The 17,316-nt window shown below is 33.6% G+C and overlaps 1 protein-coding gene across 1 annotated transcript; it reads left to right on the forward strand.

Moving 5' to 3' along the window:
• On the forward strand, window positions 5,080-10,639 carry LOC107631833 (probable methyltransferase PMT5). The gene is made up of 9 exons (XM_016335402.2): window positions 5,080-6,180; window positions 6,341-6,476; window positions 6,698-6,938; window positions 8,004-8,229; window positions 8,419-8,576; window positions 8,695-8,998; window positions 9,226-9,358; window positions 9,624-9,829; window positions 10,161-10,639. The coding sequence occupies exons 1-8, from the start codon at window positions 5,660-5,662 to the stop codon at window positions 9,771-9,773; spliced, it is 1,869 nt and encodes a 622-aa protein (XP_016190888.1). The 5' UTR covers window positions 5,080-5,659; the 3' UTR covers window positions 9,774-9,829; window positions 10,161-10,639.

Raw genomic sequence — 17,316 nt, forward strand, 5'->3', positions numbered from 1 at the left:
TTCTATAATTTAGTAGGTCAAAGACTAATTTATCGTGGTACTGAATTCTCAATACTTATTAAATGAATGAATAAATTAACTACTAAATCAATCTAACTTAATTAAATGAAGTTTAACTTTATTGCACATAAATATAAATTTTTGGTTGGGGCTACGAAAATGAAAGTCGCCTTAGGATGGTGACATCATTTGTGATTGAGGATTTCATAAGCACAAAGTTGTCCCATTAGTAACCACCACCTCAGTTGTTGGCTACAAAGACATAACAAGGTTTGGGAGATAGGATTAATAATGTTTTTCAAACTGAATATTTTTTAAATTGATTTTATTTTGTTCTTACTTGGTTGACTTTTGTATGGTATAATCAATTTTTCTCAGGTGAGTGAGATATACTTTGGTGGGTTAAGAATACAAAGTGTATAAAAGACATTTCGACACTCGATTTAGTTTTTAATATTTTTTCGAGTTTTTAATATCTAAACGAGTCTTTTACATATTTTTTCTTTTGTTTGAGTTGTTCTTTTATAAATAGTATGATATTGATATCTGTATAATCGTTGATTCAGTTACTAATTATTTTATCAATCAAATAATTATTCATCAGAAATAACTCTTATATAACCAATGTTTTATGCATGGAGAGATTGGCATGCTTCATTTTTAAACAAGTTGACGAGAGTATTTGGGATGGTGTGGCTGTTTCTAGAGAGGGACTTAGAGTTTCTCACTTGATGTTTGCAGATGACCTCCTCCTTTTTTGTAAAGCGAAGAAAAGTCAAGTTTAGAATGTTGTGCACACCTTGGAGTTGTTCTGTAAAGCTCCAGGTATGAAGGTTAACATTGAAAAATCTAAAGCTATTTGTTCTAAAAATATCTCTAATAGAAGGAAAGAAATGTTGTCTGGTGTTTCTCATATTCCTTTTACTAGTGGCCTGGGCAAATACTTGGGGGTGAACCTTAATCATCCTCGAGTTGCTAGATCTATTTTTTCGGACTCTTTAGAGAAGATCAAAAATAGGCTGGCTAGTTGGAAAGGTCGGCTCCTTAACAGAGCAGGCAGGCTTTGCTTAATTAAATCTGTTGCTTCTTCTCTTCCTATTTATCAGATGCAAGTGACTCTTTTTCCTACTTCGGTTTGTCAAAAGATTGATTCTGTGCTTAGACAATTCTTGTGGAAGGGAAAGGTGGGGGAGCGTTGTTTAAATTTGGTCAAGTGGAGCAAAGTTGTCATTCCAAGAAAATATAGAGGCTTGGGAATTAGAGATACTCAATGCGTAAATTTTGCTTTACTCGAAAAGCTTGTTTGGCAATTATTGCATAATAAAGATAAGTTTTGGGTAAGAATTATGTTGGCAAAATATTTATATGAGAGTTCTTGCTTTTCACCCAAATTTTCTAATAATGTTTCAAGCACTTGGCGAGCGACTTATAAGACAATAGAAAAGCTTCGTGATGGTTTTGATTGGTGTACAGGCAGAATGTCTCAATCCTTTTGGTATCATGCTTGGCGACCATGTGGAACGCTAGCTCCTTTGGTTCCTTTTGTGCACATTTCTGATTCTCACTTGAAGTTAGAAGATGTCTGGCACCTTGGGCATTGGCGGTGGGATATTCTTTGCACAATGATTCCGGAAGAAGTTAAACTTGATTTGATGCTCTTTGATCCTATCAAGCAGGCAGGAGATAAAACTGGTTGGTTTTGGACAAACTCAAATACTCTCACCTACTCGACTAAAAGCGGGTATGAATGGCTATTGAAGAAGAATTTGGCTGGAATGATAATGAAAATTGGCTTTGGCTTTGGCGCTTGAGAATACTGGAGAAGATAAAGTGTCTGCTCTGGCTTTGCCTCATCAACGGAGTTTCCACAGCTAGTTACCGGTTTCAAAGAGGTATTTCTACTTCTGATTTTTGTCAGAGATGTTATCTTGCTCTAGAGGATATTAACCACTGCTTTAGGATTTGCCAAAAAGCTCGTCAGATTTGGATTAGCTTAAATTTGGGAATGACCGCTGAGGACTCTAGATTGGATTTTGTGTCTTGGATTCGTTCTAACCTCAACAAAAATGAGTTTCTCTTTGCAGCGGCCTTTTGGTGGATTTGGAGGGATAGGAACAATGACATCTTCCACCAAGATGATCCATGGAGTAAGGAGAAAATTGTTCACTTAGTTAAACATGTTGCTCGAGATTTCTCTAATGTTGTTATCAACCAAAAACATATTATTCCTTCTTCTTTGAAATATAACTGGGAACCACCTCCAATGAATGTCTGTAAAGTGAACTGCGATGCAAGCGTTTTTGAAAATGAGCAATTAGCTGGTTTTGGATGTATTATTAGAGACAGCATGGGAATTTGGATAAAATGTTGTTCTGTCAGTATACCTATTTCTAGTGTTTTCTGTTGTGAGCTTCATGCTATTTGGAGAGGATTTGTTATGGCTTGGGATTGCGAGTGCAAAGAGGTCATATGTGAAACTGATAATCTTGATGCGTTTCTTCTTGTTTCGCGAGGCACAACCAGCATGATTATGAATGACTCTGATCTGCTTGACAAAATCAAAGAGATGCTCCAGCGCAATTGGACAGCTACTTTAGTACAGTGTTCATCCAGCGAACAGCAAATAGAGCGGCTGATTTAATAGCTAAGACTGCTGTTTTAAACAAGCAGGTGTATTTAGAGTGGTTACTGCCTCCTAATAATTTAGACATTATTATTAGAGAGGAGTACTACTCTTTTTTTTAGGTCTTTTTTCTTTGTATTATGTTCAGTCACAAAAAAAATGTATAAAGTAATAAAATATATTAATATTCGACTTATAAATAAATAATAGGCGAATTAAAGCGGTCAGATCATATTTAAATTGAAATAATTTGAATTAAGAATTTATTACTGTGATTAGAATCAATCATGTAAAATAGGAATTTAATTGGTTTAGAAATAAATATTTGTTTTTGTAATGTATAATTTAAATCGATAATTTTACTTTTATGAGATATTTATAATTTTTATTAAGTCAAAGTAAAATAAAAATTTAAAAATATTTAAATTTTTTATATCACAAATATTTAAAATATTTTAAAAAATGGTAAGTACTAAGGTAGCGTTTGTTTTGAGGTACTGAGACAGAGACTGAGAGACTGAGACTCAGTATCGTGTTTGTTAGTTCAGAGACTGGTACTAAAATTTCTGTCTCTGTCTCTAAAATTTCAGTATTTCAGTACCTCTAAAAAGTAGGGACACAGGGGACTAAAATTTTTAGAGATGGAGACTGAAACTTTAATAACATTTTATACCTAAAATATTTTCATTTCAATTAATTAATTCTAATTTTACCCTTTGTGCAAATTAAATTAGAGTTTCATTCTTGTTTCAATTCCTGTCTCCCATTTTGCACCAAACAGAATATTGAGATTTATTTCAATCCCTGTCTCTTAGTCTCTGTCTCTCAGTCTTAGTCTTTCGGTCTCTGTCTCTCCACCAAACGCTACCTAAAGGAAATACGACAACATTTTGGAGTTATTTACTAACAAGAACAAAAGGATATTGTTTTTGTTAAGTGCTTTTTGGCACTTATTTGTCTTTGCAACGTGATTCACATATATAAAAATATCGGTAAATACTACCTCAATTCAATTTTTTAATAAAAAATTAACTTAATTTAAGCGTGAAATACTGAAATTTCATAAACACTATTTAACGTTATTAACTTGGTTCTCTTAATTCAAAGGTTCTACTTATGATGAATATTATGTGTTGTCAAATTTATGTAATATTTACAGACTATTTAACGTTATTTTCAGTTACATATAAATGTATCATTAATAAACTCTAGATCATATTTAATTATATTCTTTTGTCATATTTTTTACTAGGAAAGAAATAGAAGATGAAAATAACTGGTTTTTTTTTTCTTCTGTCTAATAAGTAATAACAATTAATTACTAAATGGACTCTTCTATAAAAAAAAGGATGGTTGATTAGTCTGCTAATAAAATTTTAATTATTCATCGTAAACAAAATCGATTATTGTAGGAAGAAAATATTTAATATTAAACATAGGGTTATGCTACGTGTATACTAAAATCAGTTACCAAAGTCAGTTACCAGTATAAAATACACATTGAAAATGAATTAAACCACACATATATTTATATACAAATACATTAGTAACTGATTTTAGTAGCTGATTTTAGTGTACAAATAACAATTCTCTTAAAAATATATATATATTATGACAAATTATTAACATTGATATACTTGTTAGACAATTGTCATTCCTTCTACACCAATACCCAAAACCAATAGAAGTTAGGTTTTGTTTTTTTTATTATAGATACGAGTAGGGGTGTACAGACCCGGCCGGGTCCGAAGGCTCGGTCTGGTCCCGAACACTTTAGGGGCTAATTTGGTGTTATTTCATTGGGTTTAGGGTCGGGTAAGGGTCTCAAAAATAGACTCGGTCATTATTTCGGGTCGGGTCCGGGTCATAGCTCGGGTCACCCGAAGTCGGCCCGGTGGCCCGGTCATCATACACAATTAATATTTTGTATTAGTGATGGATCATGACTATTCTTATGTGGAATTTAAGTATTATAAACCTTAATATTTTGTGTTATTAGTCATTATAAAACTATAAGTGAATGTTTTATGTTTAGAATGCATAAGACTTTAGACTAATGCATAATATTGTGTTATTTGTATTGATTTAAATATTTGGTATTATTAGATAATATTAGTATTGATTGTGGTTTTTTTTATAGTATTGATTGTGATTATACTTTAATTTTAAAGAAGGGTTGGTTTTTGTTATACTTTTCTAAGTGAAATTTACCATGTTAAATAATGGTTGGAGTCTTGGAAATTTGGATATTTTTACATGTTAGCTTACAAGAAGGTATCAACGTAATGTAATGTTAACGGCCCGGTTTTCGCCCGGTATAATTGTGGCCTGAAAGTGTATTAATTTCATCGGGTCTAGGATCGAGTTCGGGTCTAATAAATAGACCTGGTGTATATTTCGGATCGAGTTTGGGTCACATCAAACCTGGCTTATATATAAAGGAAAAAAAAAAAAAAAAGAGAAAAAGGAAAAGAGGAAAAGGAGCAATCTAAAGACTTTTGACACAACCGGAAATAGCGCTCTTCTTCCACCGTTGAGGAATTTGCTTGCTCAATCAAATCGCACTCTCTTCTCTTCACATTTTTTTTCTTCAACCAAAAACCCTAAATTCTCCATTTCCATTCACTGACAATTCTACGCTCTTTGATTTTGATTCGATTTACTTGGCGTTGCGTTTCTGAAATAAAGACAATAATAAAAACTTCGGATTCAGTAGTGACTTGTCCAAATTCTGTAGAGGCGATCCGAACTTTTGATCGGTGAGTTTGCGCGATCAGCATTGCTTGATAATCTCCTCAGATTCAGAATCGTTTGTTTCGGCGGGTGAAAATTCGAACTTTGTTTTATTCTTGTAATTGCGCCGAGCTCCTTGTTTCAATGCTTCCAAGGAGAGTAAGGAGGATTCACGCTTTAAAGCTATGTTCTGATTCGAAAATTAGGGTTCACGGAATTCAAAATTTAGTGCGGTTTTTAAATATATTGTTTTGAGCGTGTGAAAAGTGGCTGAAGTGAAGTTCTCGAGAATTTTCTTTGGACATGAGAAGCTCCTGGTTCAATAAATTGTTCATAATTATTGGTCCAAAACCGCCACTGAGCTGGTTAGTCGTGTGTCTGATCAGCGTGCTAGCTCTAATTGCATTGTTAAGTTCTTCTCCGTCTTCTTCCAGTGCCATTGATTCAGCAACTCGTAATCCGGCATCAATCGTCTACTCTAACTACAGAAGGATAAAAGAGCAAACAGCCGCTGATTATTTGGAGCTGACGTCTGTGTCGTCCGCTGGTGGCGCTAAGCCGAGGGAACTGGGAATTTGTGGAAAGGAGAGGGAGAACTTTGTGCCCTGCCACAATGTCTCTGCCAATTTGTTGTCTGGGTTTAAAGGAGGGGAGGAGTTTGATCGGCATTGCGAAGCGTCGAGGGGACTGGAGAGGTGTTTGGTTCGCCCTCCCAAGGATTACAAGATTCCCCTGCAATGGCCGATTGGCCGGGATGTTATCTGGAGTGGGAATGTGAAGTTAAGCAAAGATCAGTTTCTTTCCTCTGGAAGTATGACCAAAAGGTACTTCATTTATTTGTAGGATAGAGTGCGAAGGATGACCTTGTTTGGGTTAACAATTAAAATACTGTTCCTGCATTTCAGTTTTTGTTAGGTTTTCTCTGTTGTGATTCATACTTTTGTTGTTTGCACTTACTTTTTTTTCTTGGGTCAACTTCCATAGGTTGATGCTACTAGAAGAGAACCAAATTGCTTTTCACTCAGAGGATGGCTTGATCTTCGATGGTGTGAAAGATTACTCTCGCCAGCTTGCAGAGATGATAGGTTTAGGAAGTGATGCTGATTTTCTCCAAGCTGGTGTAAGTCTTATACATATCATAATCCGAAAATTGGTGTTCTTTGGGGAAGGATATAATGTTTTAGAGGGAAAGGGGTTGGGTATGACATTTCCATGTATAGGAAGTTAAGAAATGGTTCTGATATGCAGCTGTCTCTGTTCTGTCTTCTGATTCTAATCAAGGATCATGTTGTTTGGCTGAATAATATATGTGACTGATCTAGATTGATCTCATTGTAACAGGTTCAAACTGTACTAGATATTAATTGTGGATTTGGTAGTTTTGGAGCTCATTTGTTGTCACTGAAAATAATGGCAGTCTGTATTGCGGCATATGAGGCAACTGGAAGCCAAGTCCAATTGGCACTTGAGAGAGGCATCCCTGCTATGATTGGCAACTTTATTGCAAGACAGCTTCCATATCCGTCATTATCATATGGCATGGTTCACTGTGCTAAATGTGGCATCATTTGGGATGAAAAAAGTAATTATGGTTTATGAGCATTACTCTCATTTTTTGCATTGTAGATTTCCTTTTAGTCACATATATAATGTTCAATTCCTCTTGTTAGTATTATTTCTTTTCACGTTGATATATGGTGTCATATGTTTTGACAATTGGTATAGTTTTTTGTCAAAAGTTTTGTTAAATAACAAATGAGAGGAGATGATTAAGCTGTATCACATATGCGGTTGAAGCCTGCATGGCTGTATAAGTATAATAAGAATGTCTGTCAAATGCCAAATAGTTGATTGAGTTAACACTGATCCTTAATATAACACAATCTGTTGAACCTTGTTTACAAATTTATTCTTAGCCACTACCTAACAGTTGACGGTTTTGGGTTAGTTGATTCTTGACAGGTAATTAGAGCATCGTTAACCATATGTCATGATACTTGTCTCCCCACTCTTTATGACTATCGTTTTCTTTACGAGATAAAGTGGGCCTACAGCCCTATACATTATCCATTCTTTAAGCTTTTAGGGCTCGTGCATGAAGGGGTTTTTAACTAATAGCCATAACTTTGGGATTGTTGATCCTTGATGATGGACAGTAATAAGTTTTTTGTGCAGGTTTTGGATAGCAATTTCCGTAGCCTTTATGTGTTTCATATTTATGTATCTTCTATATGACGTATCAGGGAATGGATATCATTATAGTCAAGGCCTAATTCACTTGTATTAGATAGTTTATGCCTTTATGGCCAGTAGTCTGTGATCTATTGTTCCATGGCTGGATTATACCTTAGTTTTTTGGCATTTAAATTTTTTTGGGTTTATTAAATAATATAATGTTGGTTTCATTTGCAAGTAATTTGTTTGTCTCAATCAAGTTGATACTTGAAATGATGTAAGAATGGTCATATGAGAATCATATGTATTTTTTTCTTTTTCTTTCACTTCCATTCTCTGTAATTTCTCTATCATTTCCATTTCTCTTTACTTTTCCATCTTGCAATGACTTTTATAACATCGTGAATATAGTATAGCTTCTGCATGAACTTCTCTCTTTCTTTTGCTCACTAACATTGACTTCATCCCACAGATGGAATGTTCCTTATAGAGGTTGACCGTGTTCTTAAACCTGGAGGATATTTTGTTCTAACATCGCCCACAATCAGGCCACAGGGCAGTTCATCACGGGAGAAAAATAGAATCATGTTGAACCCAATGGAAGAGCTGACCCAGCAACTCTGTTGGACTCTTCTAGCTCAGCAAGATGAGACTTTTATCTGGCAAAAGACTGCTGATGTTGATTGTTATTCATCTCGGTAGGGATAGTGGTATAATGTGAACAACATAAATGACTAGTAATATTAGTCAATAGCTGTTTCTTTGATAATGCTAATATTAACACTTAGTCCTCCAATCCTTTTTAAAAACTCAATTGCTAATATTCTGAAACACTTACTCGTCCAACTATAGTTTTTTTTTGTTGAAGTTTATTTCTTATATTGTAGGAAGCAGCGTGGTATACAGCTATGCAAAGGAGATGATGCCCATTTATATTATCATCCTATTGTACCATGTATCAGTGGGACCTCTAGCAGGCGCTGGATTGCAATACAGAACAGATCCATTGGATCTGAGCTGAGCCCAGCTGAACTTGAAATTCATGGAAAGTATTGTGACTTATCAGCTTTTTGCAATCTGCATATTTCTACCTGCTTTTCTTCCGTAATTTCATTCCTGTTTTAAAATGCTTTGCCTTTTCAAAATTCCCTCTATCATTGCAGGAGTTCAGCCTGAAGAATTTTATGAAGACATGCAATTCTGGAGATCAGCAGTCAATAATTATTGGTCATTGCTTACACCACTAATTTTCTCTGACCATCCAAAGAGACCTGGAGATGAAGACCCAATGCCTCCATATAACATGATACGAAATGTTATGGATATGAACGCTAATTATGGAGGTTTAAATGCTGCTCTTCTAGAGGAGAAAAAATCGGTGTGGGTTATGAATGTTGTTCCCGCCAGGGCTACTAATGCACTTCCTCTTATACTAGATAGAGGTTTTGTTGGTGTTATGCATGACTGGTAAGTTGCTATTTGTTATTTGTGTATGCATGTTGGGTTTCAAACTGCTTTATATATGTTATATAGCAAAATCCATTTCTGAAGAACATCCAACTGTTCAAACCTCAAAATTTCCTCCTCTATACCATCTTTTTGTTTGAGTTCATCAACAAAACTCATTGTAAAATAAAGTTGATGCTTCTTCTGGCTTGAGTAGTTCATTGTTTAATCTGGCTATTGATCTCAAGGTGTGAACCTTTCCCCACCTACCCGCGGACATATGATATGCTTCATGCGAATGGTCTCATCTCACATCTCGCATCAGAGAGTTGCAACATGCTAGAATTATTCTTGGAGATGGATAGAATATTACGTCCAGAGGTACAACATCCCTGTTACTTACAGTTTCATGGTTACTATGGAAGAAAGTTCATCATTGATTTTGTACACTGTACTAACTACTGACGAAAAAGAGAGCAGAGAACGTATTCAGTTTTTGCCATGTGACTCTAATGATGCGTATTCATTTTATTGTTGTGATGCGCACATAACATAGTTTGTTGGTTTATTACGTATAGTTTAAGTATTAGAATATTGGAATGGTCCATAAAATCCTAATTGTCTATTACATGCCATCATTTTCTAGGGATGGATAATTCTTTCTGATACTATGTGGGCTATAGAGTTGGCTCGGAAGCTTGCAACACAGCTACGTTGGGAGGCCAGGTTAATTGATCTTCAGAATGGCAGTGACCAACGGCTTCTTGTATGCCAGAAACAATTTGTGAAAAAATAATTGGTTGAAGACTAGTATTTCTCACCATTGCATATGATCACGATTCTTTTGCTCTGGTAATTACTCACAATCACTTTCTAATCTGTATAGCATTTTCCCTTTTTTCAGTTAAACGGGGTAGAGATCTTTTATGAGACTTAAAAATTGAAAATTATGGCTGCACTAAAACAAACAAAACTCCGTGTTTGTTTAGGCAGAAATACATTTGCATTGGTCTTGATGGTGACACACTTGGATATTGATCCATGTACCATGTTGCATGTTGTAAAGAGTCTATGATATCATAACCAACCCCCCCAAAAAAAACGGCGTCAGAAATTTTGCATCTTAATGTTTATGTTGAGTGCCTGCTACGAATTGATAATTGCCCTGTTTGTAACATTACAGAAAATGGATATATTTTAGTTGGCACGTCTTGTATATAGAGTGCTCAAAGCCTTGACGTTCCCCATGTTTTCCACAACTGCGTCAGGGAATTGAGGAAGCTGTAGATTGTGAAGGTTCATGTTGAATTCAGTTCCACCTTAATTTTTTTTTGTTAATGTTGATTGTAGTAATTCATTCATCTAATATCTTTTAGCATTTTTTTCCCTTCATGATTTCTTTATTGAATCATTGATTTACTAGTTTTTGAGAAAAAAATTGTGAATGGCCTCGAAATCCAAGAATGAAATTGATATTGCAACTCCATCTACTTGGGTTCATCTGGTCTAACTTCGGTCGGCCGGTGATGATCTTAAACTCTCTGTCTTGCTGTAATTCCATTAAATACACTGTCTTGCTGAAATTCCATTGATTCCATCTAATGTCTTTTAAGAGACACTTGTTAAATTAAGACTTTCAAAATAAAATGTACTTGGAATGATCATGCTCTTGCAGATCCTTTTTTTATGTAATGTTTTACAGGTGAAAATTGAGTTGGACCCATCAGATAAATAAATAATTGAGTTTGATGGTCATTCCTGTTCCGAAATAAATAAACGAGGAAGAGGTAATAAATATAAAATAGAGAAATATAAATATAAGACTCTAGTATTATTATTCACCAATATTCTTATCTCACTATAATAGAGGTAATTTTTATAAAAATTATAATTATTTTAAGTTAAAGCCATAGAAAGAGAAAGAGTTCATAGTATAATGTAAAGAGAGAAAAATATTTGTTTTATTGCATGTGTATTGTTTCAGATATATGCTTCTATTTATACATGCATAGAGGTTTTTTTTCCACTTTCACTGAATGTAAGGACCTTGGTAACATAGTATTTCAGTATGGAAAAGATGAGCCGTCCATGGTTATCCATTTCATTCTTATCACAACACTCCCCTTAAATGATCATTTAGGATTATGTCTAGTTAAAACTTTACTTAAAAAAAACTCAATCGGAAAAAACCTTTAGTAAAGGAAATATGCTTAAATTGAGCAATGTATACTGTATTATTTTTAAATAGAACAGTTGGAGCTATCTTTTGATCAATCAGTCCACATGATGACAGAACATATTGGATCAAACTCCTGAGCCAAAAACACTCGCGACTAGCTTCATGTATCGCTAGTATTTCAGCATAATTACAGGATGTTGCCGCAATCGTTTGTTTTGTGGACCTCCATGATATAGCTGTACCACCATATGTGAATAGGTATCCTGTTTGAGATCTCACTTTGTGTGGTTCAGACAAGTATCCTGTATCTACATAGCCAACTAATTGTGACTTGGATCCATAGGGATAAAACAATCCCATATCAACCGTTCCATGAAGATTTCAAAATATTTGTTTGATTCCATTCCAATGTCTTCTGGTTGGAGAGGAATTATATCTTGCTAGTAAATTCACTGCAAATGATATATCGAGTCTTGTATTATTAGCAAGATACATTAGCGCTCTAATGGCACTAAGATATGTACTTCAGGACCAAGGATATTTTCATTTTCTTTCTTAGGACGGAATTGATCATTTTCTACATCCAAAGATCTTACGATCATTGGGGTACTTAATGAATGTGATTTATCCATATAAAATCTCTTCAAGATCTTTTCTATGTATGTTGTTTGATGAATAAAGATCCCATTTTTTGTATGCTTGATTTGCAGGCCGAGACAAAATTTAGTCTTTCCAAGATCTTTCATCTCAAATTCTTTTTTTAGAGTTTTTATAATTGTTCGAATCTTTTCAAGAGTTCCAATGATATTTAAATCATCAACGTACACAACAATTATAATGAATCCAGATGCAGATTTCTTTATGAAAACATGGGCAGATATCATCATTCTTGAATCTATTTTTGGCCAAATACTCAGTAAGACGATTATATCACATTCATCCAGATTGCTTCAAACCATATAAAGATTTTTGCAATTTAACTGAGTATAATCCTTGTGAATATTCATTGGATGGTTTAGATATCTTTAATCCTTCAAGGACTTTCATATAGATATCGCGATCTAATGAGCCGTATAAGTAGGTTGTTACCACATCCATTAAATGCATATGTAGTTTATAATATGCAGATAAACTGACCAAATAACGCAATGTTATTGCATCCACTACAGGGGAATACGTTTCTTTATAATCTATACCGGTTCTTTGTGAAAAACCTTGTGCTACAAGTCGAGCTTTGTAACGTACAACTTCATTTTTCTCATTTCGTTTTCTCACAAATACCCATCGGTATCCAACAGGTTTTACATCTTCTGGTGTACGGACTATAGGTCCAAAGACTTTACGTTTTGCAAGTGGGCCTTCATGGCTTCTTCCCATTTTGGCCAATCATTTCTTTGTTGACATTCTTCGACAGATCTTGACTCAAGATCCTTACTTTCATGCATGATATTTAATGCCACATTATATGCAAATATTTCATTGACAATTGTGTTATTTCGGTCCCATTTCTCTCCTGTAAAGACATAATTTATCGAGATCTTGTCATTTTCACAATTTTCAGGTACCTGAACGTTTTCTGGCGTTAAAATTATATCAGAATTTTGGACAACTGCAAGTGTCTTTACTATGTCTTTTTTAACAGGAATATTATTTTCTTCTTTTCTTTTTTGAGAATTTTTGTCTTTAGAACCGACAAGCCTGTCACGCTTCTGGCGTGAATTTGTTTCAGTGGCAATTTGTCTGACTGGGACATCAATTCGAATTGGGGTATTTTTCGCTGGTATATAATATTTGGTTATTCTCTTTGTATCGGAAAATGCATCAGGCAATTCATTTGCTATTCTTTGCAAATGTATAATCTTTTGAACTTCTAATTCACATTGTCCGGATCGAGGATCTAAATGCATCAAGGATGATGCATTCCAATTAAGTTCCTTTTTATGAAGCTTATTCTCTACCCCTAATATTGAAAATTTTGATTCATCAAAATGACAATCTGCATATCGGCATTTAAATACATCTCCAGTTTGTATCTCAAGATACCTTATTATAGAGGGAGAATCATATTCAACATATATCCCCAATTTTCTTTGGGGTCCCATTTTGGTGTGAGAAGGTGGTGCAATGGGAACATATATTGCACACCCGAATATTTTTAAATGAGAAAGATTTGGTTGCTGGCCAAAAGCTAATTACATAGGAGAGAACTGATAGTAACTTGTTGGCCTCAAACGAATAAGTGCTGCGGCATGTAAAATAGTTTGTTCTCGTAAGTAAGGGTCTAGCAATTAATTTGAGGTATTTAATAAGTGATTCTGCTAGCCCATTTTGTATGTGAACATGAGCTACTGGATGTTCAACACTTATTCCATTAGCAATACAATAAGCATCAAAAGCTTAGGAAGTAAATTCACCAGCATTATCAAGACGAATTGCTTTGATTGGATTTTCTGAAAATTGTGCTTTTAATCGAATAATTTGAGCCAGTAATCTCGCAAATACTAGGTTCCGAGAAGACAATAAGCACACAAGTGGCCATCTTGAAGATGCGTCTATTAGGACTATAAAATATCTAAAAGATCCACAGGGCGGATGAATAGGTCCACATATATCGCCTTGAATCCTTTCTAGGAATTCAGAGGCATCAAATCCAATCTTTACTAGTGATGACCTTAAAATTAACTTCTCTTGAAAACATGCAGCACAACGAAATTCACTAGATTTAAGAATTTTCTGGTTCTTTAGTGAATGTTCACGGGAGTTTTCAATAATTCTCCACATCATGGTTGTTCCCAGATGACCCAATCGGTCGTGCCAAGTTATGAATTCATTTGGGCTAGTAAATTTCTGGTTTACAATGGCATGCGATTCAATTGCACTAATCTTGGTATAATATAACCCAGATGAAATTGAGGGCAACTTTTCTAATATAACTTTTTCATTTGAATGATAAGTTGTGATACATAAGTACTCATGACTTCCCTCATTCATAGTCTCAATATGATATCCATTCGGCGAATATCTTTGAAACTCAATAAGTTCCTTAGAGACTTAGTAGACAATAGTGCATTATTTATTATGAATTTTGTTCCTCCAGAAAACAAAATTATAGCTCTTCCGGAACTTTCTATCACATTTCTTGAGTCAATAATAGTATTAACATATTCTTCTTTTGGCACAAGATGGGTAAAATATATATCACTTTTGAGAATGGTGTGCAAACTTGCACTATCCGCAAGGCATACATCATTACATCTTCATTATATATCCTTGTCATTTTTTTCAAAGATAAATAATAATAAAAATGAGTAGTAATACATGCACAGTCAAATTGAATTCTTGATTGTAATTATTTTTCTAAGAAATACTGTACATAATGTCATATACTAAAATTTTATTATTATCACTATTATTATTATTATTATTATTATTTTTAAAAGTTGAAACATTTAATGATTTCAAAAATTTTTAAACATAAACATTAATATTTTATTATTTATATACATTATATTTAAAACTTAAATACATAGAAAGTAAAACTTAACAATAAATTTCTTACATTATTTATTTACATGAATATTTAATAATCTCACATATTAAACTATGTCATCATTGATCAAATGATCAATATTTCCTTCAAGATCCTCAAAGAAATCAGATACATCATAATGAGTGGTGGAATTTTCGGCATCATTTGAAACAAAATTTGTTTCCTTTTCTTTGTCATCCTTTTTCAGAGATGCTTGATAAAGATCAACTAGGTGCCTTGGGATACGGCAGGTACGTGACCAATGACCCTTTCCACCACAACAGAAACATTTATCCTCAGTTGATTTATTTTGCCTATTTTTTCTTTCTTTATCCTACTTCTAGTGAGATCCTTTATTGTGAACATAATTCTTTTTCCTTCCATAATTTTTCTTGCTACTAAAACCTTGCCATTTACCTCTTCTGGGGTAATGATTTGCCGCATTTGCTTCAGGAAATGGAACGGTACCAGCTGGTCGTGCTTCATAATTTTTTAAAAACAACTCATTGTTGCATTCAGCAACAAGAAGGCAAAAAATTAACTCAGAATATTTTTAAATCTTTTTTCTCGATACTACTGCTGTAGGAGCACATTCGAAGCATAGAAGGTTAAGAAAGTTTTCTCTAACATATCATTATCAATTATCTTTTTTCCACATGATTTCATTCGTGAGGTGATTCGAAATATTGCAGAATTATATTCATTTATGGATTTAAAATCCTGTAAACGCAAGTGCATCCATTCATATCGTGCTTGAGGAAGTATCACTGTCTTTTGATGATTATACCTTTATTCAAGATCTTTCCACAGATCTGCAAGATCTTTTAATGTGAGATATTCATTTTTCAATTCTTCGTCAAGATGATGACGAAGGAAAATCATGGCTTTGGCTTTATCCTTCTGGGATGTATTATTTTCAGCCTTAATAGTATCTCCAAGATCCATTGAATCAAGATGGATTTCAGCATCTAGTATCCATATTAAATAGTTGTTTCTAGATATATCAAGAGTATTAAATTCAAGATGAGAGAGTTTTGACATAATAAAAATTTGTTACCTGAGTCTTCCTAAATTTTTATCAGAGTCTCGTGCTGATAACGTGTTGTGAAATAAATAAATGAGGAAGAAGTAATAAATATAAAATAGAGAAATATAAATATAAGACTCTAGTATTATCGTTTACCAATACTCTTATCTCACTATAACAGAGGTCATTTTTTATAAAAAATTATAATTATTCTAAGTTAAAACCACATAAAGAGAAAGAATTCATATTATAATGTAAAGAGAGAAAAAAATATTTATTTTATTACATGTGTATTATTTTAGATACGTGTCTCTATTTATACATGTATAAAGGTTTTTTTTTCCACTTTCATTAAATATAAGGACCTTGGTAACATAGCATTTCAATATGAAAAAAATGAGCCATCATCCATTTCATTCTTATCACAACAATTTCCACTTTTGAAGTTCATTCTTATCACAACAATTTCCACTTTTAAAGTTGAGGGGTAGCTTATTTACTTTACACATGTTAATTAATTCTAAAGCTATATTTATTTTCTATTACTCTGTCCATGCATCCCAATCCAGCTGATGTAGGTTTTGACTTTTGAAGGATCATGCTTGTTTAGCAAACTGGTAATTGCGGTTTGTGTTCATACTTCATATCACATCACCATTATGGCCGGCTACTACTGGGTATTGGTCAAAAGAATGACATTATACAAAAATAAGCTAGACTTTATCTTAATTTTGTCCTCCCAAATATTATATCAACTCTCACCATTGTAAGTTTAATAACTATTATTCACCAAAATCAAACACGCCATAACTTTGAGTTGGTAGATCGAGGGCCTATCACTATTACATACTCATAGATGTAAGCAAAAAATAAGCCAATCTAACTTTGTTCTGTTCTCGCAACTAAAACAACTTCGATATCATATTCTAATTTAAAAGCTTTGCATCGGCATATCTTTATATTCTTAGTGATGGAATACTTTTGTTGTCCATATTCGAATTCTATGAATCGAACAAAGAATCTCACTCTATCAAGAGATGAAAATATTAACACGTAAGATCATGCTCTATGTTACGTTGAAAAACTCATCTCTAGGTTAGCCAACTTTGTTTTCTTTTTTGGTGAACCTAGTTCACATAATATATTAAGGCTCCGTTTGTTTACATAGACAGGACACGGAAACACAAAATCGTATTTGACAGAGAAGACATGGATAGAGACAATGTGTCCAGGAACACTGAATTAGTGTATTTTTGTTAATTTTTTATTATTATATTTTTCGTCTCAAATTTTTTGAATGAAAAAAATAAGAATAAATTAAATTTTCATAATTTGTTCTAATTTATTACCAAATAGGATACAAAAATACAAAATTTTGTGTCTTTATCCTTTATATCTTGTTCTCACTATCTTGTCTTTAAAAAACAAACGTAGCTTTAGTTACACTGCTTTTATTCTCTTATAATTTTTAGAAAATAATGTTGATGCACATAAAAGTTTTCTATAAAAGAACACACAAATTTCCTATAAAACTATCTCATTCTCCTCAACCTTTCGATTAGATCGATTCCTACAAAAGTTAATTGACAAATCAAACAAAAGTT

Source organism: Arachis ipaensis, chromosome B03 (genome assembly GCF_000816755.2).
Source record: "Arachis ipaensis cultivar K30076 chromosome B03, Araip1.1, whole genome shotgun sequence".
In the NCBI taxonomy this organism is placed as follows: Eukaryota; Viridiplantae; Streptophyta; class Magnoliopsida; order Fabales; family Fabaceae; genus Arachis; species Arachis ipaensis.

What these genes read in the sequence shown, in the direction of transcription:
- LOC107631833 (XM_016335402.2), top strand. Translation starts at nt 5,660, where the DNA reads ATGAGAAGCTCCTGGTTCAATAAATTGTTCATAATTATTGGTCCAAAA. An exon ending in TCTGGAAGTATGACCAAAAG is followed by an intron (nt 6,181 to 6,340) that starts GTACTTCATTTA and finishes CAACTTCCATAG; the next exon opens with GTTGATGCTACTAGAAGAGA. An exon ending in AGCTGAACTTGAAATTCATG is followed by an intron (nt 8,577 to 8,694) that starts GAAAGTATTGTG and finishes CTATCATTGCAG; the next exon opens with GAGTTCAGCCTGAAGAATTT.